Source organism: Sturnira hondurensis, unplaced genomic scaffold (genome assembly GCF_014824575.4).
Source record: "Sturnira hondurensis isolate 20B ecotype Veracruz unplaced genomic scaffold, ASM1482457v3 Scaffold0022017, whole genome shotgun sequence".
Taxonomy (NCBI): Eukaryota; Metazoa; Chordata; class Mammalia; order Chiroptera; family Phyllostomidae; genus Sturnira; species Sturnira hondurensis.
Genome location: NW_028094648.1, coordinates 8,124,362 through 8,150,144, shown reverse-complemented (window position 1 = coordinate 8,150,144; position 25,783 = coordinate 8,124,362). Strand labels below are relative to the sequence as shown.

At 36.4% G+C, this 25,783-nt stretch overlaps 1 protein-coding gene and 1 long non-coding RNA gene across 6 annotated transcripts; both read left to right on the top strand.

Moving 5' to 3' along the window:
* The first annotated feature begins 1,268 nt into the window (after positions 1-1,268).
* OCIAD1 (OCIA domain containing 1) lies at positions 1,269-25,270 on the top strand. 5 transcript variants are annotated; one of them, XM_037034057.1, is made up of 9 exons: positions 1,269-1,374; positions 3,009-3,071; positions 3,489-3,569; positions 9,466-9,519; positions 15,116-15,163; positions 16,131-16,266; positions 17,374-17,549; positions 21,884-22,036; positions 24,744-25,270. In XM_037034057.1, exons 2-9 carry the CDS (start codon positions 3,014-3,016, stop codon positions 24,779-24,781), a joined length of 744 nt encoding a protein of 247 aa, XP_036889952.1. In that variant the 5' UTR covers positions 1,269-1,374; positions 3,009-3,013; the 3' UTR covers positions 24,782-25,270. The 5 variants fall into 5 exon arrangements, with proteins under 5 accessions (XP_036889952.1, XP_036889953.1, XP_036889954.1 ...); XM_037034061.1 differs by lacking the exon at positions 1,269-1,374 and adding an exon at positions 1,595-1,618; XM_037034058.1 differs by lacking the exon at positions 21,884-22,036.
* Positions 17,601-21,501, top strand: LOC118978569 (uncharacterized). Its single transcript, XR_005064753.1, has 2 exons — positions 17,601-18,806; positions 19,196-21,501. It is a non-coding gene; the product is annotated as an uncharacterized LOC118978569 (long non-coding RNA).
* Positions 25,271-25,783: the final 513 nt, after the last annotated feature.

Sequence of the window (25,783 nt, the reverse complement as noted above, 5' to 3'; positions counted from 1 at the left end):
ATTATCTTAGGGACATATTTAGAGTGTAAAGATTCATAAGTCAAGGTCTCTGCCCTAAGGGAGCTCTGTAATGGAGACAGACATAAGCAAAAATAACGATACAGTGCATAACGCACATTGTAGTGACAAAGAAGTTTGTATAAAGAGGTGCTAAGAAGGCGTGACTAATTCTCTGGCATGTTTCTGAGAAGACTTCACAAAGGAGGTAATAGAAAAGCTGGAGTTTGAAATATCAATAGAATTCACAAGGCAGGTAAGAGGGTTGGGGTGGGTAGGGGGACAGGACACAGCATACAGGTGTGGTGCGGGTTGTATCTCTCAATGATGGACAATAGAAGAAAGCGAGACTCGAGAGGAAAGAGGCGGAGCCATTAAGGGCCTTACAGTCTGTGCATGATGGGAACAATCAAAAGGCTCTGAGGAACCACGGGACGGGATTTGTGCCTTGGATGGATCATCACAGGCTGCCTCTCTTAAGTACATCTGTGGGAGAATAAATTTGGGGCAGATCTAAAGGCAGGGACAGAGATGAAATGAGGACAGTAGCAGAGGGGCTCGGAGATGAGAAATCTAAGAGGTTTTTAGGAGTTGATGAAACAAATGGGTAGGGCAGATTGTTCATTGCTGAGCCACCAATAACTTTAGGTATCTGACCCACAATAGACACTCGATATTTGTAGAATGAATATAGGAATGAATGGTGGACGGGTGTGGCATCATGGTGTCTGGTGAACAAAAGTCTTAAGCTCCTCATTCCAATATAAACTCTTCCATTAATAGAGAACATTGAGTGCTTAAGCCTCTTTCTAGGTGTGTGGCTTTAATCTTAACAACCCTACGAAGGTTGTTATTTTCATTTTTTAGATGAGAAAAACCTGAGGATCAGCGCCGTAACCTACGATGCTAGAGGTTTTATACTACTTAGCTCAGAGGTTCAAAGAATGAAGTGAATTGTGTTAAGCCTAAAAACAGAGGCATCTGTGAAAAGTCAGTAGCTTTCGAAGAGAGGAAGTTCTAGAACTTCTCTGCCCGCCGATCACTAGACTAGGGTCGTGCGTCACAGCAGCCTGAAGCAAAACTTTGCCCCGGAATTAGGAAGAGGGCGGGGCGGGCCGGGCCTCGGGTTGCGGCGGTGGGGAGCGCAGCCGCAGTACAGCTCGTGAGCGCCGCAGCCCGGGGGAACAAAACCCGGAGCCCCGGGAGGGAGGTGCAAACACACGCAGGCGCAGGCGTTTATTTGAGGATGCCCGCCGGGAAGATGACGTCATTTCCGCCCTGACCATGCCAGTGCTTCCGGGTTACGGTCATTTTGAGCCTGTATCTGGGTGACTTTCGGGCTACCCGATAGCTGTCGGCTGTCCACCCCTTGCTCAGGTGCGGTTCTGGGCGCCTTCCGATTTCCGCGCGCTCCCCCCCCCCCCCCCCCCCCCGCCTTCCTCATCCCTCTGGGCCTTCTGCCCCTGATCAGCTGGGTTCACTGCGCCATCGCCTGAGGCCTGGGGTGCGTGAGGGGACGCAGAGAGACCCGTTCCGCCGCCCCCCCCCGAACCTACCCCCTTACTCCCTCAGCGTGGCCAGTCGCTACCCGGTACCTTCCGCCATTTTCGCGCTTGTGAGAGTGGGCCGATCGCACTTAGGTCTCGGGTTTCTGAGAGCTGGTGGTCGGTGTCGGGGGCTAGGGAGGGAGAGAGGGTGTTTCTGCGGGGTGTGAATGGGACGGATACAGGGTGACGGGCGTGTGTTTGGGGTGTGTTGCAAGTGGAGGTGCAGATACAATGGGTGGGGGATGGAGTGCGAGAAACCTATGGCGTGGGGTTCAGTTCAGTTCTTTGGGATACAAGAGATTAAAATGATGTCCAAACAGGACTTTTAGGCCTTAACGATCTCGTTTTAGAATTTCTAGGGAGGTTGCTATTTGGGAAATAAGAGGGTTTCGTTTCTTCTTTTACGGTTGTTTTAGGATATGAGGAGTTTATACATCAAGTTCCATCCTTGAACTCGTACCTTTCCTTTTTCTTAGCGAAGGGATTGGTTTATCGTAGACCCTCAGTGATGGCCTATGGAATAGTGAGTGATGGAAGGGCCCCCATTACTATTCTCATCATGTATGCCATTTCCCCATTTCATGTAAATTGTTTTTAAGATGGGAATAATCATGATCCTGTGTGAACATTCTGCAAAACACAAATTAATCTTTAGGTTTCTTTACTCCTCAGGCATAGGTTAAAACAAAGTGTTCTTGAAATGCTATACATTTTTGTACGATATTTATTTTGTTTTTAAAAAGTACTAAGCCTATCCCTGGCTAGTATTGAGCACCAGCCTGCAAACCAAAGGGTTGCTGGTTTGAGTCCCAGTCAGGGCACGTGCCTGGGTTGTGGGCCAGGTCCCTGGTAGGGGCACCAAGGGGCAACCACACATTGATGTTTCTCTACTTACCTTCCTTCTACTCTCTAAAAATAAATAAATAAAATCTTTAAAAAATAAAATTAAGCCTAGAAATGACCTTTGGAATTTTTCTTTTTCTATTTTGGAGAATTATCCTAATCATTGGGTATATATTTTTGAAAAGATGCCAGCCTAGGGCAAGGGGAAATAAACCATCTTCAGGAGGAAAAAACAATGTTTTATTGATATCCTTTTATATCTTAATGTAATTAGTTGATAAATACTGTACTCATAAAACATAAAATATTTATAAACTTACAAAGTTATATAACCACAACATGTAAATACTGTACTTTATATGTTACAAACATAAGAATAACATTTTGTTATTTTTCAGTTAAGGGTCCTAAGATGAGTAATCATTTCCAAATCAGTTAATAGGTCTGTGACTTTTTTATTTGGGTAGCTTTTTATTATGTCAACTACTTGAGATACAGTAGTGTTCAGTAAATGTTTGTCGACTGATTGCCGTGAAAATTAGTAATATTACTAGACTATATTCTGACTTTGACCTATCTCATAACTGTTTCTAATATTTAATATAAATGTTTTTGATGCAGGAAAGATGAATGGCAGGGCTGATTTTCAGGAGCCGAATGCTGAAGTTAGAAGACCAATTCCCCGTAACTATCAATTCTTTATGATTAGAAGCACTTTACGTGTAGAGAAATTTTTCCAGCCTTGACTAACAGTGTAGCAGCTGGGCTAGCTTCATGGGTGTGTGATCTGTACAATCACACAGGGGGCAGGGAGCCGCATGTGGTTTAATGATCTGCTCTTGCCAGCTTGAAATTCTTAATAATTTGAACAAGCGGTCCATTTTTATTCTGCAGTGGGCATAGTACATTATGTTGATAGTTCTAACTAGTCAGTAGTATCATGAACTTATGTTTGAAGTCCATTTGTTAAAAGTGTTTATTTAAGTGTTTATTTAATTTTTTAAAATGGGTGTGTTTTGTTATATGGAGATTAAGGTAATTTTTTTAGACTTAGTTGCTCCATAGGTCTTTTAATGTTTCCTGATTTTCTTTGGTAAAAAGACATAGGGGCTGATTACATTCCAACAGAGGAAGAAAGAAGAGTCTTCGCAGAATGCAATGATGAAAGCTTCTGGTTCAGATGTAAGTTAAATTTTGTAGTCAATAAAATTTGACCTTCAGTGCCTAAAATGACTTCATGTAGAAAAAATTTGCACACTTTTGGTGTAGTGTGATTATTCCTAAAAGAGTTTGTTTAAGGAAATGGAATTGTATGCATTTTAAAGTGATGATCTCTAGAACTCTTTTCAAGACTGTGAAATATTTTCTTCATATTAGTAATAGCATTTTGTAAGTGTACATAGATTATTATTTTTTAAAAAAACAGCCTAGTAAGGTTGATAATTCTACCCTCACTTTACAGCTGTAGAAACTGAAGGTTAGTAATGTGAAACGGGTTATTTAGTATTACCCAGCTGGTAAGTTGTGGTGTCTGTTTTTGAAGCCAGGTCTGTCTGAAACCAAAGCTTACCATTTTAACTATTATACTTAGCCATTACATGATAAAAACTGACTAGTTCCCACTTTACCATTTTGAAATGTTACCACCTTTTGATTTCTGACTAGAGACCTCATACGTGAAGATTTTATGTACATTTAAAAAATACAGAGAATATTGAAAGCTTCATAAAACATTATCTTACCTTTGAACAGAACCTGGTGTTGCCTCACTGGTCATTGCGGTCCTTTCAGATAAGGTAGTTCTAACAAAAAAGTAGGGTGAAGTTTTGAAAAGGGAGGAATACCTAAAGAGGATGTACATTTTCATCAGTCAGCCTGGTATTTATGCTTACGTGTAAGGTACTGTGCTTGGGAGGTCAGTTTTATGAAACATTGGCTACGTCCTAAACTAGTTTTATGGCGTAGTTGAGATGAAGCCAATTCATGAAATATTTTGAGAAAGATTAAGTGCAAAACAGCGATAATCATTTTTAAGAGATAAAAACTTTGGAATTCACTTAGTTAAAAAAGGCTTAACTAAACAGTGGAAACTTAACTGGCAGGCCTTTAGGTAAATGAAGAATGGTGGAGAAGCGTTTAGATGAAAAGAACAGTGAGCAAAGTAGATTCTGCAATGACAGGATCTCTCCTAGAGCCTTGAGGTTGACCTGATTGGAACAGAGGTCTTTTGTTGGGGTGGAAGAATAAATGTAATGCTGGGGAGTTAAAGGTTTGATTCATTACGGATTGTAGGTTCTTAGGCCATTGGAGATGATACATAAAATTTTTTTTAAGGGAGATTAGTTAGCAGTGTGCAGGATGAGTTAAAAGGATGAGAAGTTGTACTCGGTGAAATCTGTCATAAGCTTTTGGTAGTAATGCAGACATATGGTCATTGAGGGGATGAGTTGATTGTAATGTCATTTGGACTAGATGGACTAGCAATGAAAGATTTTTTTAAGGACATAAAATGGATATTTAAATAGATTGACTAAGAGGGAAGTGAGGAAAATACTAAAGGTAGCTTAACATTTATATAATAAATAGAATTAATCCCCATAACAATCCCATGAAGTAGGTTATTATCCCCATTTTACAGATAAGAAAAATGAGTTATCCAGCTTAGGAAACTAATGATAACATTACTGGTTAAGAGGTAATTTTTAAGAAGTTCTTATTTTTGTTGTTGTTTTCTTTGAGAGACTCTGCTGTTAAGGTTTTTGTGTGGCCCCTGCACTTTTGCTTGCTTGGGTTCACAGAGGCATGACCTGGGGTCCCAGGGGCTGAGGGCAGCTCTGCTCTGGGAGGCTTTGCATTGAAGTTCTTGTTTGCAGAAGGAGACTAGCTTGGACATTTGAGTTCATGATACAGCATATGATGGTGGAAGGTCTGGTATGGAACCAGAGATGAAAACAAAGAAACTGTGTATGAGAAACTGGTGTTTGTGGTGTAGGTGTGTTGGTGAATTCACCAAGAAGTTGTGTAGAAATCAGAGCATAAAACTGGCAGTAGTATCTGTCACGTGGTCAGCATGTAGGAATGATGGAATAAATGGCAAAATTTGGGTTGCACACATGGACAAGGGAACCTAGTGGTAGTGAAAGGATGAACAAGACCAAGAAAGAGCAGTTCAGATAACAGGAGCTCTGATGAAACCTTTTGTATTTTATCCTCAGTCTCATATTCAGAGACTTACTGAGGTTCCACGCTAGAGAGAACCCATGTGAGAGTTAGGTGATGATGTACATCTTGAGGTGAGAATAATTGTTCTAAATGCAGTCGTCATGGGTCAGGGCCTTCTAAAAAACTTATGTGACTCAAAATATGGTAGTACTTCCTCAGACAACTCATTTGTTCTCTTCCAACAGATTTTTTTTATCTTCAAGGATTGCATAAAGTAGATATGTACAGTGAGGTGATCTGCTTTCAAGCCTATTGATAATACAGGATTAAGAAAAAGACATTTGGTAGACAGGCTTTGAGATCATTGTAATATTAGACTAATGACCACATATATATTATGGTGTCCTGATTTATTTCTGGCTGATAAATTTATGCTGCTGTACATGTTAACATTCCAGATAGTCATAACAGAACGATGCTAAAAGTTCATTGAAGAGCAGTGATCAGTAGGTAGAGTACCTGTATGTGCTTGACTATTCAAAGTAGTAGGTTTTGTAATACGTGAACAATAGAAGCCTAAGTAACTCTGTTAAAACGGAGTAATCACAAGTTAGACAGGAAACATGTAGTAAGGACAGGCTAAGAAACAGCTTGTTGTATGCCATATCTGGAGTACTGGGATATTGCAGCAGCCCCCCCAAAAACTAGTTATTACTCTTAAAACAGAGATACCTTGGTGTTGCATAATGTAATCACATCAAACATTAAAAGTACATAGAACCTTGGCTTTAGCTAGAAACAATAGGAAATTCAACATGTAATTACCAGGAGACAGAGTAATAGTCATTCATTAAGAAATTGTGCTTTACATTTGTGTTTTGACATAAGGATATTCTATGTAGTATGTAATGTTTACATATATTTAGGTAAATGAATAATGGAATCCATGTTTCTTTGGAGATTATCATCTTGTGCCTATTGATCTAAAAAGGTTGTGATGAAAGTAGGAATGTGTAGAAAAAGAATTCACTAAGGTTGCCCTGGCTGGTGTAGCTCAGTGGATTGAGCAGGGGCTTGTGAAGCAGAAGGTCACCGGTTCGGTTACTGGTCAGGGCACATGCCTGGGCTGGGTCCCTGGTAGGGGACACATGACAGGCAACCAGGTATTGATGTTTTTCTCCCACTCTTTCCTGTCCCTGCTCTCTAAAAATAAATAAAATATATATTAAAAAATGAAAAAATGAAAAAGATAAAAAGAATTCACTAAGGTTATTTTTTATAGATTTTTAAAGTGTTAAATACTTTGTCCTGGTTTAAATTTAGACTCAATCTACAGTCCACTCTTTGTGGTAATTTTATTCCTACTCTGATCTATTTTCAATTAATCTTAAAGCTTAACTATCAAGGCATTAATTCCAGTTGCTTAAAATTGTGGCCCTATGCACTGACAAAAAAACAAAACAAAAAAAACCCCCAGGTATTTCTGTGCCCGGAAACAGGTCATGAAAGACTCTATACAAAAGTGGATCAGGTTGGTGTGTATTATTTGTTAGAGTAATTCTCACCTTCTGGATTTACTGAAAAGGTATATGAATTCATATTTGTTTCATGCATCATGTATAGATTTTGTGAGTGATATTTCGTGCATGTGTGCTCCTGGTTTTCAAATGTGATAGTGTAATGAGTGATTAGAGTATAAACATAGGCCTGTCTGGATTCACATCTCAGCTCCGCCACATATTAGTTCTGAGATTTCAGGCAAGTTCCTGGTGGCTCTTTGCCTCATTTTTCTTATCTGTAAAATGGGGATAATAAACCTATTTCATGGGATTGTTATGGAGATTAATTCTATTTAATTTATTATATAAATGTTAAGCTACCTTTATTAAAAGGTTGTCAGTGCTATTGTGATTAGTGAAATAACAGTTTCAGTTGAAAACAATTTTGAGTTTAGAGTAGCATTTTGCAATTGTAGGTGGAAAAGAATTAAAGGCATTTTAGGGTTTTTTGTATTGGATATGATTGGGACCGTGGTCATAATGCAAATTAACTTTTGGTTAGCAGTGTTGCTGATTTGCCTAAAGAAACATTCTTTAATTGACTCTGAAATAGGAGTCCTGTGGTACAGAGGAAAAGGCCATTAAGCCTGGATTTCGGTCTGAGTTCTATCACAAACTAACCGTCTCTGCTGCTTTGAGCAAATGACTTATCTTTTCTGGATATCAGTTTACTCTGATTAGGATAAGGACTCTGTACTACTCTCTGAAGTCCCTTTCAATTTTACCTTTCTCTTTTTCAGTGAAAAAATGCATGAGTTGGAAAGAGATCTTATTTCTAATAATTAGCCTTTATAGCATGAAAAGAAGTTGAGATTTATGCAAAAACATATTGATGAATGGCAGAAGTAGTGATAAGATCTCTTTAACAAGACGGTTAACTCTTTGCATTATGCCATCGTGGCTTAAGAAGAAAGTAAAATAGGGAAAGCATTGTCCATTGTAGTGATGGCCAACCAACTCACTGCCTTCCATCCTTATATGATTATTCATTGCTTCATGCTGCATTCCTTGAACCAAGCCGAAGGAGAAAAATTACAGATTATACTGATGCTGTAATTAAAAAGGACTTTTTCTTTGAAAAACCTTGATTCATAATATGGGAAGGCACTATAACCAGCCAACATTAAACCATTTTCCAGCAGAATTTAAATCTGTAAGTATTAGAGTGAGGATTCAAACCTTAGGGTTCTGCAAATTGTCTGATGGCAAAGTTAATGGCCTATTCCAAAATTACAGATTTAAATCATGAAATCTGGTAATTCAAATGTCTTAATTACCTTGGTTCTTAAATTGCCAATATGTACTCTAGACGAGAATTGAGCAAATTACAACATAAGGGTCAAATCTGATTTTGTATGGCTATGAGCTAAGAATGGGCTTTACCTTTTTAAATAGTTGAAACCAATCAAAAGAAATAATATTTTATATGTGAAAATTTTTGGCAAGCAGTTCCCTACAGTGACATAAACTTTTACCTAAACGATAGGTGTCTCATTGTACCTAAAATGTCTAAATTCATATTTCTGCATCCATAAAGTTTTATTGAAACACAGCTATGTGCATTTGTTTGTGTATTGCCTCAGTACTTTTGCTTTAAAGTGGCAGTTAAGTAGTTGGAACAGAGACTGTGTGACTCACAAAATCTGAAATACTTACATCTGACTCTTTACAGAAGGATTCCCAATCCCTGGTTTAGAACTGTGCTATCCAGTGTGGCAGCCACATGTAGCTATCTAAATCTGTAAACAACTTACAGTGTAAAGGACATAAAGCAAAATAAGTGAAGGTGAAAGGGGCATGGGGTGAAATCCAGGGGAAACTATAGACGAGCTTCCAGGAGTCCTCCCAGTGGAGAGGACCTGCTAAATTTCTCCAGCTGTTATCTAGGAAGGAATCTCATTAGAGACTCAGCACGTGGGATTTTTATTGGGGGCTGCTTATGGAGGCACCGAGCAGGTATCAAAATTCCAGACTCACAGAAGGAGAGCAGGTGTTCAACCTAAACTGTTTGTGCAACCAGTTTAGACACAGTGAGCCATCTATCATTCAGGTCAAGTTGTATATCACTGTAGGGAACTGTTTACCAGTCAAGTTCCCATAGATCAACCAAGAACTTTTGTGAGCAGTTCTTTCTGAATTACATAGTTTAGTATTTTGTAATGTATTCTTAAATTTAAAATTCTTTTTTTGTATTTCCACTGACTATATATAGTACAACTTTTAAACATGGGAAAATTCTCTTTTTAAAAATCTTAATTGTGCAACACACTTCCTGAGTTACTGGTACACGTTTATCCTAATGAACTCAGATAGAATCATATCTTTGTTGTTGTTGACACTTCTTTTTCCTTTTCTAGCTGTACCTTTGGCTGCAACGAGTATGTTGATCACTCAAGGATTAATTAGTAAAGGTAAATATTTAAAATTCTAATTTATTTAGCATGTTGGATATCATCTTTTTATATGGTATTGTCCTGATTTTTTTAGATCAAGTAAATATAATCCTGTATCATATTAAACTACTGTTATCATTGATAGATGTCTCGAATGGCAGAAGAGTTCTGTCTCCATGAATCCAGTGACACAAATATCTTGATTTGAGAATTTGTAGCAACATTATATTGTACTGTATTGTAACAACATTAACAATCTACAAGAGCAAGAAAGTAACTAAAAGCCTGTGCATGGGTTACAGGGTGGCAGAAAGACAAACCTGGTCTACGTAAGCCATGCATGTATCACCTAGGAGCATGTTTGAAATGCAAACCCATGTGCCCTAGCCCAGACTTACTGAATTAGAATCTCTGAGTTAGGGCCCAGGAATTCGTTTTAACAAACTCCGGATGATTCTTATGCACTGGTTTAAAGATGAATGACTCCCTAAACCAGCTTTGTCTTTTGATAATGGAGGGGTAGGGATAGTTTCCTTTCCCAAACCCTATTGGCTTAAATAGTACAGTGTGTCCATATCTGGAATTGAGTTTAGAGTAAGTATTAAATGTATCTCCCCCTAAAAATTAAATGCTCAACATTTTGTGAACTGTCTCCTTGGAATAAGATGTCCCAGAAAGGGTGGTGACCTTAGGATGGCCTCCGTATATCCTAAAAATCTGTTCTTTTAATTAGGTAGTTCCTATAATGTGACTATGGTAGGAAAAATTATACTTTTCATATTGGTAGTATTTCATACTACCAAGCACTTAGAAAGGAGTATTGACACAACTAGTTAAGAAAAATAGTTTTAGAGGAATTTGAGGTGTTAACATTTTGTTTTATTTATTTAAAGTACTCCCAAATAACTTCATTACAGTTGCTACTGTGACAGGAATCTTAGATGCGGAAACAAGTCAGTATACAGGTGTACTTACTTGTACTTAGGAGTGAGTTGTTTGATAGAGTAGGACTCCTTCTGTAGTGAGAAACAAACCATTTCATCACACTACTTTTAGGGAAAAACTGTGGCACAAGGAGTTATGAACAAAGAAATTATAATTGTTGTACTGCCTATTTTATCTAAATCCAGTCATTTAATAATGACTAAGTTCCCCTGAAGAAACTGTGTGAATACAATGTTGAAACAAACAGAGAATGTAATTAAGTTTTTAATAAGTTCCTAAGTTGTATAGTAGGGACTTCAAGAGATGCAGGTCTACAAAGAAGAAGGATTTTTGCAGGGCTGCTGTAATCGACAGTTTCTTGAAAGAAATAGATTTTGAAGATGGGCAGGATTCAGATTAGAAAAGAAGGAAGAGTATCAGAGGAAAGGAGGGACGGACCTGATTGTCAAGATAAGCATGACTGTTGGGAGGGACGAGAGGATGACTGACCAGAGTGACAGAATCATGTAGGAAGAAGTGAAAACTTTCGCAGCTAGGGTAGGACCTGAAAAAATGGCTATTTTGATTAGGTTACGGAGAAGGTTAACTATTCTGGAACTTTTAGGCTTAGGTAGAGTAGGAGACTTGAATGGACTTGAAGCTAAGTCGGAGGCAGTTAAAATTGAGAGAAAGAGATTGTATATACTTTTTTAGGTAAGCCTTATATCTGCAGCCAAAAAATCTCACCACTGCTTGGGGGGTTGTCTGTTTTTTGTTTATCTATCTTTTTTTTTTTTAAAGATTTATTTATCTTTAGAGGGGAAGGGAAGGAGAGGAGAGGAGTATCAGTGTATGGTTGCCTCTTGTGAATCCCCTGCTGGGAACTGGCCTGCAACCCAGGCATGTGCCCTGACTGGGAATTGAACCACGATTGTGTGCTTTGCAGGCCTGCGCTCAATCCACTGAGCTACGCCAGCCAGGGCTGTTTATCTATCTTGAGAATGCCTTGCTCCTAAAACTGCTTTTCCTGAACCAGGCAGAAATTAAATGAAAGAAATTCCCTTTTTCTACTTGTACATGTATCCTGATAGAACTGTTACATAATTAAGGTGAAACCAACTGAAGATAGTAGGACCTATTACTGAGGAGGCAAATTATTCTTGTAGCCAGAATTCTCCTAAATTTTTAGTCACCATTTGGTGACTTGTCATCAATGACAGTTTATGCCTTACAATTCCATCTGCAAAAGTCATACCATGCGTTGTGGCATTGTTCATGACTGGGCCTAGAGCCTTACGGTGGAATTTAGTGTGCCATTTTTTAAAAAGGATAAATTGTTGAAATGATTTAACCTAATTTGTAGAATAACACTATTTTCTATTGAGCATGTCATCTTTCTAACTTTGTCATTTTGTTATTGTTGGGGTTTTGATACTGTACTTCTGCATAAAAAAATAACATTGGGTGATATATCACTCATGTAACTATCTCTGAGAATTAAGGTTTTTTATTGTTAAAATTATAATTGGGGTCTTGTTTTATAGGCGAGATACTCTAATGAAGAAGTTAGTCTCCTCAAAAAAATTGAGAGACTTCAGAAAAGGATTCAGAATTCCCTGATATTTCACATTTAATTAAAATGCCTAACATTTTATGTATGCTTTTATCCATGGTGTGACATACTCAGCTGCTCCATCTCTACTTAACTCTTTTTCTGGCAAAAATACTTAAACACTTTCAGGTCTGTTCTAACTTGAGAATATACAGAAGAAAAATCTTCCCTTATATCTCTTCCCAACTGCTTCCAGCCGTCTTGCATTCGAAGCCAGACTTCAAGAATGAACACATCACTTTATACTCCTTTAATCTGTGGCAGTCTAGGTTGTAGATTGTGGCTATCTTCTTACATTTACCGAAGCTTTAAAAAATGTTACCAAAACAGCCTCCTCGTTGCTTAAATTTGATGGACAGTTTTTGTTCTTGACTCCCCAGTTCTCCTTGAAATCTCTACCTTTACCTTTCATGACAGCACATATTTCTGATTTTTCTCCTACCTTAAAGAACCCCCCCTTTTCATGTGTTTTGAGTGATGCATACTGTACACTACTTTGGAAATAGCAGTACAAGACAAATTCATGACCTTTTGGTGCTTACATTCAAGTGTGGATATTTCCTTCCTCCACCTGTGGTTTTTTTCAGAGTTCAGTTTTCAGTCTCTATACCCAGCAAAAGTGTGTTGGTAAGTGGTCTGTGTTTGAAGGAAAGTCTCTGTAACAAGGTAGACATTATTACTGTCCTCCTCTTTTTACCTCATTTGTGTGAGTTTGGGAATTAAGAGGCTAACAGCATAAGTGAATTGTTTTTATACTTAGTGAGCATGAAATCAGACAAGTAAGTGTTCTTTTAACATTGTTTGTGAGACTTATCTAGTGGTGTGCTGGAATTGGCTTATATCAGCTCAGAAAGCTGACTTTTAAATGTTCAAGATTTTGATAATCTGGTTTTTAAACCATTTAGTACCTTGAAGTTAGTCATAGTCCAAGTATTTTCTTTCCACAGAAATCAACCAACATTATAAATCAGGGATTTTTATTTAGAGAGCTGGTTTACCCGCACATAACTAGATTCATCCACATTGGTGCATGCAGTTGTAGATTGTTCTCGTTGCCATATAGTGTTCCACTGTGCGAATATACCACAGCAGATCATCTGTCCTCTTACACATTGGCAGTTGGATAGTTAATAGCTCTGACTGTTACAGGTACTTCTGCCATGAGTACAGTGTCTCTTGGTAAACATTGTGCTGGATCATAGATTAGGTATATATTCAGTTTTAATAGATACTGCCAAACTTGCCCAACAATTTGGGCCAATTTACGCTTCCACTACCAATTTATTAATGAAATTCTATTATCACATTATCACCAACACTTGCTATTTTCGTGTCTTCTCTATTTTAGCCATGTGGTGAGTGACCAGTGATATTGATTGCATTGTAGTTTTAATTTACACCTGATGTCTAATGAAGTTGAAGGCTTTTTCTTTTATGTTCCATTTGAATATATTCCTTTTTGTGAAGTATCTGAACGGTGTGTTGTCCATTTTCCATTGGATTGTCTTCTTTTTCCTGTTGGTTTTGTGAGTTTTCTATTTATTTGGAAATAAGTCTTTTGTCAAATAAATGTATTATGATTGTTTTTCCTACTTTGATGGACTAGTTCTTAATGTAATGCAGTCCAGTATATCAGATCTCTATGATGAGTACTTTTTGTGGTCTAAGATCTTTCTGTTACACAGGCATGAAGAATCTCTTATGCTTTCTTCTGTAAGCTTTATTTCATATTCCATGCTGAAGCTTTCAGGCAATCTGGGACTGTTTCTAAAAGCTATATGAGGTGGAACTGAGGTGCGTTCTTCCCCTTTATGGGGTTGATGCAGAACTATATTTTGGAAGGACTTTTCTTTGTTCACTGCAATGCAGTGTTGCCTTTGTCACAAATCAAGTGACTGCATCTGTGGGTCTGTTTCCGGGCTGTCTTGTTTGGGTCGGTGTGTCTATTCTTGCACTTAGACTGTCCTAATTACTGTGGTCACAGGTCTTGGTATCTGTTTGCAGTTCTCCAGTTTTGTTGTACTTCAGTATTGCCTTGTTTATTCTCGGCCCTTTTGTGTTTCTGTATGATTTTTATTTTTATTTTTATTTTTATTTTTATTTAATTCTTGTTGAAGTACAGTTTTCTGTCTTGTATTCCCAGCACTGCCACCCCCCAGTGCTCCCTACCTCCCTCCCATTTCCGCCCCCCACCTTTCTCCCATCTCTGCCCCCCACCTTAGTTATTGTCCACGTGTCCTTTATACTTGTTCATGTGAGTCCATCTCCTTTTCCCCTGTGATTCTCTCCCCTCTCTGTATGATTTTTAGAACAAGCTTATTCAGTTTGGGGGAAAACTTTCTTTGATTCTAATTGGGATTGTGTTGAATTTATAGATGAACTTATGGAGACTTGCCATCTTTACAATATTTAGTCTTCGGTTCATGAACATGGTGTATTTCCCCATTTATTTAGCTTTTATTTTTCAGTAAGTTTTGTAGTTTTCAATGTAGAAATCTTTCTTATTTTCATTAGGTTTCTCTTGGGACTTTGATGTTTTCGGGTGCTATAATAAATTGTATCTTTTAAAAAAAAGTTTTTTGTTTGTTCCTGGTATAAAGAAATATTTTTTTTGTACATTTACCTTGTATGAAGTGATCTTGCTAATAAATTCCCCTATTCTAATAGATTGTGGAGTCTTTCTAGTTTTCTTCATATTTCTGTTGATATCGAATTTACTTGGTTCTCTCTTTTAAATAGCTTTAGACTTCTCTAGGGTTATGGAAAAAGCTAATGTTGTTAGGTACCATTTAAAGATTGTACTACTTCTCTCTTTTATATTTTTCCCCTTATTTCTGCTGATAAACATGCCTTACTTCATGTTGTATTGCTGAACTTGTTTTGTCTCACATTAGAAGAGACCACATAATGACCAGCATAAATAATTCCTTTGCATTTTTACCACAATTTCTGTGCTATTTTCTTACATACTCTTAGCATAAAGTTGACATAAACCAATTTTATCTTAGTAAAAGATTTTTAAAAAGTGTTTTTCTCTCACCATTAATGTTACTCAGCAGTATTTACTTTTGTCTTTAGGAATCCTTTCAAGTCACCCCAAATATGGTTCCATCCCTAAACTCATATGTAAGTATGAACGCTTGTTTTCTTAGCTTTTTACTTAAGAATGTTTCCATCAAATACTTTGTCTTGCTCACAACTATTGGGTATTTGCTTTGACAAGTCAGTTTGTTTAAGCTTTCATTAAGTGAACTATTAGAGCTTTTTATTGTTAGCATTAAAAATTATGAGTTACTTCAGAGAGGCATTTTTTCATTTTATAATGTAATAGAACTATTAATTTCATATTATTTTGTAAAGATGTGATATTTGAAAGTACATCTTCTCGGCCTATTAGGAAAGAAAGTTGTTCAGTTGTTCTGATTAATCAAAATAAAGAGTATATTAAAATTAAACCTAATTTGGACAAATCTTGTAAATTTAGGTTAAAAATGTAAATAAGCATAACTTATTCGCATTTTGTAATATGTTTAATAGAAAAGAACTAAATTGCTTTAAAAAAGGTACCTGAGGCTTTTTGCAATGTTTTCCTCTGGGTTAGCCTCTCTTTTGTGTTGGAAACATACATGATGCAACAATAGCCATATTTAGGTAACATTTAATAATTCATTATTTTAAGAGATTTGTTGTGCCTAATTTTAAAAACAATCTGAGGAAATTGTGGTATGATTCTCATTTTATAGGAAAAGAAATGGCCTAAATCTCTGGTTTAGACTAGAGCTCTGATGTTATGATTCCTTATCCTGCTATACCTTTACCACGTCTTTCTTATCTGTATTAATAAAGTAGGAAAGTAAAACATACTTATAGCAACTTTATTTTGGGTTATATTTTGTAGATGTAAATTATATCTACAGTCTTTCTGGGAACTCTGAATCTGATTTAATGTGATACTTTTACCATTATTTCAGGAAATCTCAGTCTTTCCACATGAAAGACAAACTTAGAATCACATTTTTTAAATGTACTTTTAGACAGATTCTTGTCCAAAAAAAAGTACATTGAGTTACACTGTCTGTTTTTTAAAAATAAGTTGCCTGTATCATGGGATACTTTGCTGGAAAGCTTTCTTATGTGAAAACTTGCCAAGAGAAGTTCAAGAATCTTGAGAATTCCCCTCTTGGAGAAGCTTTACGATCAGGACAGGCGAGACGCTCTTCACCACATGGGTAGGCCAGATTCTTATCTTTATTAAAGGTTTTTCATTTTAGCTAAAAAAATTGTAACTGGATATTGCCGTAACTCAGCATAAAAAACATTGCCCAACCGAAGGCCCATTGGAAACTTGCCACTTTGTTGAAAGCTAAAGTTAATTTGTTTTGTTTTTTTCTTAAAGATTTCATTTATTTATTTTTAGAGGGGAAGAGAAGGAGAGAAATGTCAATGTATGGTTGCCTCTCGTGCATCCCCTGCTGGGAACTGGCCTGCAACCCAGGCATGTGCCCTGATTGGGAATCGAACTGCGATCTTGTGGTTTGCAGGCCCCCGCTCAATCCACTGAGCTACACCAGCCAGGGCCCTTAATTTGGTTTTTAAAGGCAGAGTGAGATTTGTTTACCTTTGTTTTATGTACAGCGTCCTATTGGGAGTATATATTCCAGAATAAAGGGTTTTAATTTAAATTAAAAGGTTTTAATTTGGCAAATACCTTTGGTTATCTATATTTTGAACTTTTCTTTTGAATTCCCACATTTTATCAGTTCCAGCTCAACCAATTTCAACTTTTTAATCCTTCTGTTGTTTAAAACAGTAGGGAAATTGTATAGGTATAGATAAATGAATCTGTCTGGATAGGTAGATTAGTGAGAGGGTAGTTCAGTGGATTTGGTAGCTATATTGTCATGTCACACATAAATGGCAAGCAGTAGAAGCTCCATGAGAGCTGGATTTACTTCTGTCTGCTTTATCGCGATAGTGTTTATATGGACTGCCCCCTGTGGAAGTACGTTTCCAGTTAATGTGGGAAATGGACACATTTTTCTGATGGGAGGTATTTTTTCTAAAAATTTTAAATGTGTTAAAATGATCTCTGAGGCCTAGTCATTGGAGAACTGAATAAACATTTTTTTTTACTGTATAGTTTTAAGTTATATAAGTAGATTAGAACATATTTTTATTTTTATGACAGAAATGAACAAACAATTTTACTATTTTAAATAACTTAATATAATTTATTTAGAAAGTAAGATAACTATTTTTCATACCTTAGCATACATTTTAAAATAAGGTATAGGCAGTAACTCCTGTTTCTTACCTTATATGAATTTTTTTTATAGGCACTATTCTCAAAAGTCAAAATATGACTCAAATGTGAATGATCACTCATCTTTTGTGACATCTCCAGCAGCAGACAACATGGAAAAAGAGTCAATTCCTCACTATGAGCCAATTCCATTTAGTGCTTCTATGAATGAATCTACTCCCACTGGTATTACTGATCATATTGCCCAAGGTAGAAACTTCTCTTGAAATGAATTTCAGCATTTAATGGTCCAACGTATGTATAAACTTTATTTGATGACCTTTTCTGCTGGGTATCACGTGTATGTTCCAACATCAGCCTAACTGCAGCATGTTTGTTCATTCGTTCATCTGTTCATTTACCATTGTTTTAGGGCCAGTGTATTAGAAGATTTAGAAATATACGGATAAATTACAAGTTTGTCCCATTAATTGAAAATATTAACCAAGTTTAGTGGAATATCAAAGAAGTGATAAGTTATATCTCCAGGATGCTTTTCAAATGTTACATGTGTTAAGGTGGTCTTAAAGGGCTTTCAGCTTTGTTATGTGAGATAAATAATAAAATACCTGCTTTATAGAACAGTTGTCAAGTGAGAAAATCCATGTGCAAATGCTTTATGAATTGTGTGTAAAAACTAGCTTTGAAGATCACATAATGTAAGTGCAACCACATCGATTTTGGATTAAGGCCTGGATTTGAACCAGGATTGGTATTTATTAGCTGTTTGATTTCGGCAAGTAATTATTGTGATCCCTTAAATTTCTTGATTTGTTGAATGGAGATGATAATACCTCTCAAAGAATTTTTGGAATGAGATGAAATAATCAGAGGTGACGTCTAGCGAGTAATAGGCTCTTCACCAAATGTTAGTTGCCTTCCTTTCTCCTTCATCCAGTTTGCTGTGAGAGGTGAGGAGTTATAAACAGAAAGTACAGGCCTGTAACTCCTTACCTGAAACTATAAAATGCCAAAAGCTTTGGGAACAGAAGGTTTTTTTAACTAAAGAGGTGGTAAAATCTGACCTGTACTCATTTCAAACCCTGACCTAAACTGACGTAAGTTTATTGATAATCTTTATCTTAATGTGATTTTTCCTAAATTTTGTTGTAGAAATACTGTTTTTACTCATTGCTGTTCTTAACTTCTGAATGGATGAATATTAAATAATACAAGGGCTATAATAGTATAATATTTTCCCAGACTCCAAGAAAGTCTGAATTTTAAAACATTTCTGACTTCAAGGGTTTGGATAATTGATTGTGGATGGGCACTCTTTAAAAATGCTTGCTTTGAACTAAATATAGTAAGTCAGTAACTATGGAGAACAAAGAAGGTTTAAAGAACGCTTGGTTTAATTTAGGGAGAGATTTTTCTCTGTGTGCGTATGTGTGCAATATTACAACATATAATAAATATTAAGGGGAGGGAGGGGGGATACAGTGGAAAGGGGGAAGTTGATTAGAGGTCAAATGAGGAGGTTCCAGAGGATGCAGGGGGGTGCTGGGTATATCAGGATATAAATTAGACACTGGCTATATATGACTGTTTACATTAATTAAATCAAATTGAAAATTCACGACCTTAGTTGCTTTGAGAGCCTTTTGTTTGTTCAGCCACATAGGCTAGTGGCTATTGTGTTGGACTGCAGATAGAGAGCATTCTCATTACAGAAAGTTATACTAAATAGCACTGCTTTAGAGCAAAAGTAAGGGGGTGAGTATTAGCAGAAGAGATGGGAGAGAATGGAAGTTAAGATAATGTAGACTTTTTAGTGGATAAAAGTTGTTGAGAGTCTGTTAATCTTCAACTGCCCCCCCCCCCCAATGGTTGGAGATAANGGAAGTTGATTAGAGGTCAAATGAGGAGGTTCCAGAGGATGCAGGGGGGTGCTGGGTATGTCAGGATATAAATTAGACACTGGCTATATATGACTGTTTACATTAATTAAATCAAATTGAAAATTCACGACCTTAGTTGCTTTGAGAGGCTTTTGTTTGTTCAGCCACATAGGCTAGTGGCTATTGTGTTGGACTGCAGATAGAGAGCATTCTCATTACAGAAAGTTATACTAAATAGCACTGCTTTAGAGCAAAAGTAAGGGGGTGAGGATTAGCAGAAGAGATGGGAGAGAATGGAAGTTAAGATAATGTAGACTTTTTAGTGGATAAAAGTTGTTGAGAGTCTGTTAATCTTCAACTGCCCCCCCCCAATGGTTGGAGATAAAAACATCTAATTACAGTTGACCTTGGAACAACGTAAGTTCAAAATTTTTTTAGTCCACTTACACAAATTCGACTATAAGTGGGCCCATGTAGTTCAAACCCATATTCTTCGGGGTTTGATATAGTCAGAAAGGGAAGGAGGGGGCAGATTAGAGAAAGTGGTTAAAGTCATCATTTGATCTCCAAAAGCAGCTGTCTTTGTCCCTCATTGCATCTCTGTTTTTCCCATCTCTCAAGTTCAAATCCATTCTGCTTGTATTCTAGCCTTGTAATGACGTGCATCCTTCCTTGTTATTTGTATTAATTAGCAAATTCCATTCCATGTTATATAGCTTCTTTTTCAAATAGTAGACAGACAAAGCTCTTTGGAATCTGCCCACAGACCAGAGCAAGGCCCATATTTTAATATATTTTATGTCCTCCAAAGCAGTTCTGTTCTGTTTTCTCAGCCCCTTCTCTAGGTCAAGGTTGCAACATGTTGCTCTCCACAGGGACCAGTAATGGCCTTTGCTTTTCCCCAGCTGCTGTCCCCCCTTACTGAGACGCCCTCCCCTTTCATTTAAGCAGAACTACTTGTCCTCTTAGTTCTTCTTTCTCTTGCTAAGAATTTAAAGTTATTCAGAGTAGAAATTATTCCTTCATAGTTATGACACTTATTATAGATAGTTTATTAGATTCAATAGAATCTGTGCTATTTTGCATTGTCCTATTCCTTCCAGCTCTATATAACCTTCCCAAAGTAGTAAACCATGCTTCCTACACAATATAGGATGTTTTCATTTAGCTTATGTAAGTGTAAAAAATTCTCCCTAACATTCTGACTGAATTATGTTTTCATTATTTATCACAGAATTTCAGAGCAATGAAAAAAGTATTAGACCTGGAAGGAACTTTAGAGATAGATTATTTAAATTTCCATATTTCACAACTGAGAAAACCAAGATATAAAGACGCTTAGTGATTTGCCCAAGGACATTCATGGATTGTTGGCAGAGCAGGAGTGAATGTGGGGTTGTCGACTACTAATCTGTCTCCTTCAGTTTAAAGATGTACTTTATGGTGAAAGGAAATGATTCCAATAATTACTCATTAACTCGTGAAATATAAAGTGCTTTTTGTAGCCCAATATATTGTTATAATATTTTTCTTTGCATATTTTTGATCAGAAAAAACTTTAGCAATGGTGTATTATTAGAACTAATAAGGGGAAATTTAAATGCTCTTTGTATCAGTGCCATATACTTTGTATTAAAATAAATAGTTATGGTTGAAAGCATTTAATGTGTAGTTATATTGCTTTAAAAATAGATTATTTACTGGGACCTTACCATTGAATCTCAAAATAGTACTGCTCACCAAAAATTGTTTTGAAAAAATGATCATAGTTAAAATAATGTGTCCAATTTGTATGTATTGAAAACCTCTTTGAAGAATATTACTTTTGGAGTAGTAAGATTGTAAGTAGTTGTTCATTGAACACTGTGTTAGCATTAGATAATTTTTTAAAACATGTTCATATGACTTTTTTGCTGGTTATACATTTATAAAGTTTGTTCAATATTTGGCCCTGTCAACCAGTATTAAGAGTAACCACTTCCATGTGTTTCGTCAGTATTTGACTCTGCTAACCTGTATTCATACTTCGACTCTTTGGGGGAGAGAAGGAATGAATGCTGGTTCCCCACTTGAAATTATATTTGCCGTTGTCTTCTGCCCCAATACTGGCTTCATTAGACCTAAGTGAAAATGATGCAGACTGTGCTCAAAGGCTGTGTTTTATACTTTTCAATATCTATTTTCAAGTATTTTTGCTTAGATACAAAGATGGTAAAATAAAATTTTGTTTTTTAAGTAGCTGGAGTTGTTTGGGTATAGACTGTGGTTATAGAAACATTTAACTATGGAAATATTACCAAATAAAAGCCATATTGTATCAAGTTTTGTTCAGTTGTCACTGGTAGAATATATATCTCTTTATATGAACACTGAATAATTCTGCGGTTTAAAACACTATGATGTTAATGAGTCTAAATTGTGCTGGTGTATATTATGCTATCTGTTCTTTTGGCATGTTTTTTTTATTTTTTATGTTAATTTTAAGTTTTAGAAATAAAAGCTTGGAACTGTGAGAGGTTTGATTTTAGCTTTATAGTTAATGACCTTAGCAAAGATACAGTACTTTTGCAGTGGTGGTAATAACTTGATTCTTATTTCACTTCATTCTATTTTTATTATAGGTAAGGAGCATTTATTAAATTTAGTTGCTTTGGATTTATTCAAATCCTTTTATTACCATTTATTAACTGTTTGTTGTTTTAGGACCTGATCCCAACCTTGAAGAAAGTCCTAAAAGAAAAAGTGTTACATATGAGGAATTAAGGAATAAAAACAGAGAGGCATATGAAGTAACTGTAGCACATAAGACTGATCCCTCAGTCAGGCCTATGCAGGAAAGAATGCCCCCGAAAGAAGGTATGATAGTTCAGTCCGATCACTCTGACTCGTTAGGATTGGCTGCCACAGTAGCATTAGTTAAAAACATTAATCATACTAACTTGATTTAATTCCACAAGTAACTAACCAAAATAACATTTCTTAAAAGAATACGTATTTCAGTTATCAGACCTTTCGTTTTTAATGTGTTCCAAAGCCCATTTTGTGTTAGAAAATAACGAAGTCTAAATAGTAGTATGACTTCAGATAGTAAGACTAGTTTTGTAACAATATAAAAATCATGCATCCACTTCTCTTATAAGATTATAAGTCACTTTGGAAACCATTTTGAAATGATGCATCTGTTACATAAAACCAGACCTGGTGACCAGGTTAACAACTGGGGTGTGATGTCACTTTTGGTGGAACCACAGAATCATGATTGAGTATTGAAATTGATTTTCTTATATTTGTGAAATTGAAATAGTTTGTATGCCCTACAAAGTGGCTTTAGGACGTTTCCAAATGAGGAGTTTGTCTTCTTTTTAATAGCACTTTTGCTCTATAATTAATTACATATTTTAATGTCAGTTTCTTTTAAGTCATTTTGGAGCAGTTATACATTACCCCAACTAAATTTTCTGACACAGAAGTTTATTTCTAAGGGAAGAGGGTGTTTTCATAAGGAGTTTGTAACTATTTTAATACAGAATTTTATATCTTGAATTTTAGAGAATGTGTTGTTATTTCAAGGTTTTCTACTTACTGATTTAAAAATTGAAGGAATAGGTCCTTGGTGCCTTCTTACAAGTCATATGCCACAAAGAATGTAAAAATACATAAAAATTCTTAGCATTTTTTGTTGTGATCATTCTTTTAGAGCCAGTTTTATTTCTGAGTGCTAGTGGCTGCTTCATTTAGAATTCTGTTCTCATAACAATGATGGACAATATCTGTCATATTACTGATGTAAAAAATCTAGCTTTAAAATAGATTTGTAATCGGTATTACTTGGTAATGTTTGCCATTTTAAAAAATTAGTGTAAACCTTATACATTCAGTAGCCATGACTCTGTAATACTTAAAGTCTTGCTGGGACTTCGTTCTGCTAATTAATTTGAGACTTAGATTGTAAGCTCCACGAGGGCAGGTAGTAGTAGGTTTCTCATGTTTGTAATCTTTCATATGGCTGCACAGCATGGTACCATACACCGATAAATCAGAAATGGAGTATTTCATTGGGCCTTGTGTAGTAATAAAGATTAGGGAAAGGAAAGATGGTAGACTTGTGGCATTTGCTAGATTTTGACGTTTGTGGTTTTGACTGTAAATAGTCTTTTAAAGTTCTGTTATATGACAGCAGTGTGAAATAATTTCTTTATAAAAAAGGAAGCTGATTTCTTTGTACTTTATTTGAAAAAAGACAAACAGTTATGAAGTAGTTTCAGGGAATTTCTAGAATGTTTTATCCTAGAATCCAGACAGAAAATTTGACACTAAGACAGGGTGGATTCACTGGGTCAGAAAGTATCACTTACATTTTGCAGGTTTAGTTTTTGTGGATGACATTTACCTAATTAGAGATTAAGACTGAGAAATTTTAAAAACACAAGCATATTTTCAGTTAGTTGTCAAAGCAATGCTTTCACCACACATGTATCTTGTAGAAAACTCCACCTTGTACTAATGAAGGATGAGAGCAAGTGGAAACGGCATAATATGAAGGAAAGAGACGTACAGTGGTACCTTGACACATGTCGTTGATTTGTTCCCAAAATGTGGCGAGTGCCGAAACTGACGAGTAGCAGTCAATGAAGCATTTTCTCTTGCGGGGCAGTGGCGTGACTCATACAAACTCTAGCACGTGTGAGAAGTACTGGGCACACGCCAAGTGCTGAAACATTTTCTCCTCGTCAGTATGCAACGAGTACAGGGTTTGGCGAGTTCTGAAGCCACCAAGTACGGAGGCGTGACTGTGTAATGCGTTAGTATAGGAATGAAGTGGTTTTGACTTCACAGCAAGTTCTCTGAAAGGGTCTTGGGGAAGGGGTCCCTAGTCCGCTCTTTGACAACTGCTCCTTTACAGTGTTACAGCTACTGGTGATTCACGGATGAAGGCTGTGTAGGAGAGGGGCTAGAAGGCGAAAGAGTAGAGAAGACAGGAGCATGTTTCAGAATACAATTTTGTGTAAAAAAGTGCAGGAATATTGGAACCTGTTTACTCCTGACCACTAGTATCATGGCTCATAAGAGAGAAGATTGAATTAACCATAACTTGAAGACTTGACCGCTTCTATTTCTATATTTTTTGTGAAAAACAATTTAATTATGTCACCCTTTTTTAATTTCCTGGTGATTTTCTTGGATGTGCTGTAACTTATGCCACACTTCGGTAGTATGGTAACGTTGTAAAGGCACCCAGGCTTTGGAGCTAAACAGATGTGCTCAATTTTAGTTCTACTGTTTGATTAGGCTTGGACCTTGGGCAAGTTACTAACCTGTTTTCTCTTAAAATGGGGCTTGTGTTTATGAGGTGGTTAGGAAGATCAAATATTTTTGTGAATTCTTGATACCGTGCATTACTATTTATGTCCAACCTCCAGTTTAAAGTCTGGCGGTCTCCTTTGAAATTTGAAACTCGTGTGCATTCAAATGAGAAACATAACTTCATTATAATAGCAAGCTTAAAATAGTGCCTTCTACATACTACTGTTGGAATCATCAACTATTTATGCTTTTTTCCTAGTCAAAGTAAACAAGTATGGAGATACTTGGGATGAGTGAAAAATGCATCTTTGGACCTACCGAAGGCGTTTCCATACCCAGTTTCATCTAGGTGGTCGGGAATATCTGCATGCTTTGAGCTCAGCAGCAGTCTTCGTAAACACGTTTCAAACTAGAATTTGGGTTTTTCGTGGTTTGGCTTATTAAAATAATGTTAGAAAAATACAAATTTTAATGTTAGTATTGTGTCAATGTATTCACCTTGGGAAACTATATGAATGGTGGTATTATACCATGACCATATGCAGTTCGTGAAATTTAAGTTACAGGACACAGATGCTCTTACAAAACTATGGAGAGATTGTAATGCTCTAGAGTCAGCATATGTGCAAATATATGATACCTGCATGTTGAATTGGGGTGGGTGGGGGGAACAAGCATAATTTTAAGTGTTAAGCTTTACATCAAAGAACTGTTTAAATGTTTATCTTTAATGTTTGCTGTATTAATGTTTATGGTAAATAAAATACGAAGGAATATGCATCTTCATTGGTTTCGTGGTTTTGTTGTTTGCGATCTATTTTTAATAGAAGTAAGTAAATGGTGTTATGTAGGAATAGAAAATAAGGTCGTCTCTCTGAATAATAACATGGTTAATGTGGCTCATGGATAATCAGCATACAGCAGATGGCTCAGTGCCTTACAACCGCAGTGCCCATGTTCAAAAACTGCAATTTTTTTTCAAGGCAATAAAAATCTGGTCTACTCTTTTTAAATGTTTGTTTCTGGTTCAGGTGAATAGAAAATGAAATTGTGGTTTTATCTAAATTCTTATTTATATTACCTTTCTACCAGGCACTTAGTATTTAGGTTAGTGTTTGGCGTTATGCACATCATCCCACAACTTAGTAGCTTGATTTATCGGGGTGATCACTTAGTAAGTGATACAATGTCTAATCATTGGGTTGTACACTAAAACTAATACAGTCTTGTATGTCAACTGTAATTGAAGAGTAAATTTAAAAAACATTTATTATCCCATTTTTTGTGTGGGTCAGGAGT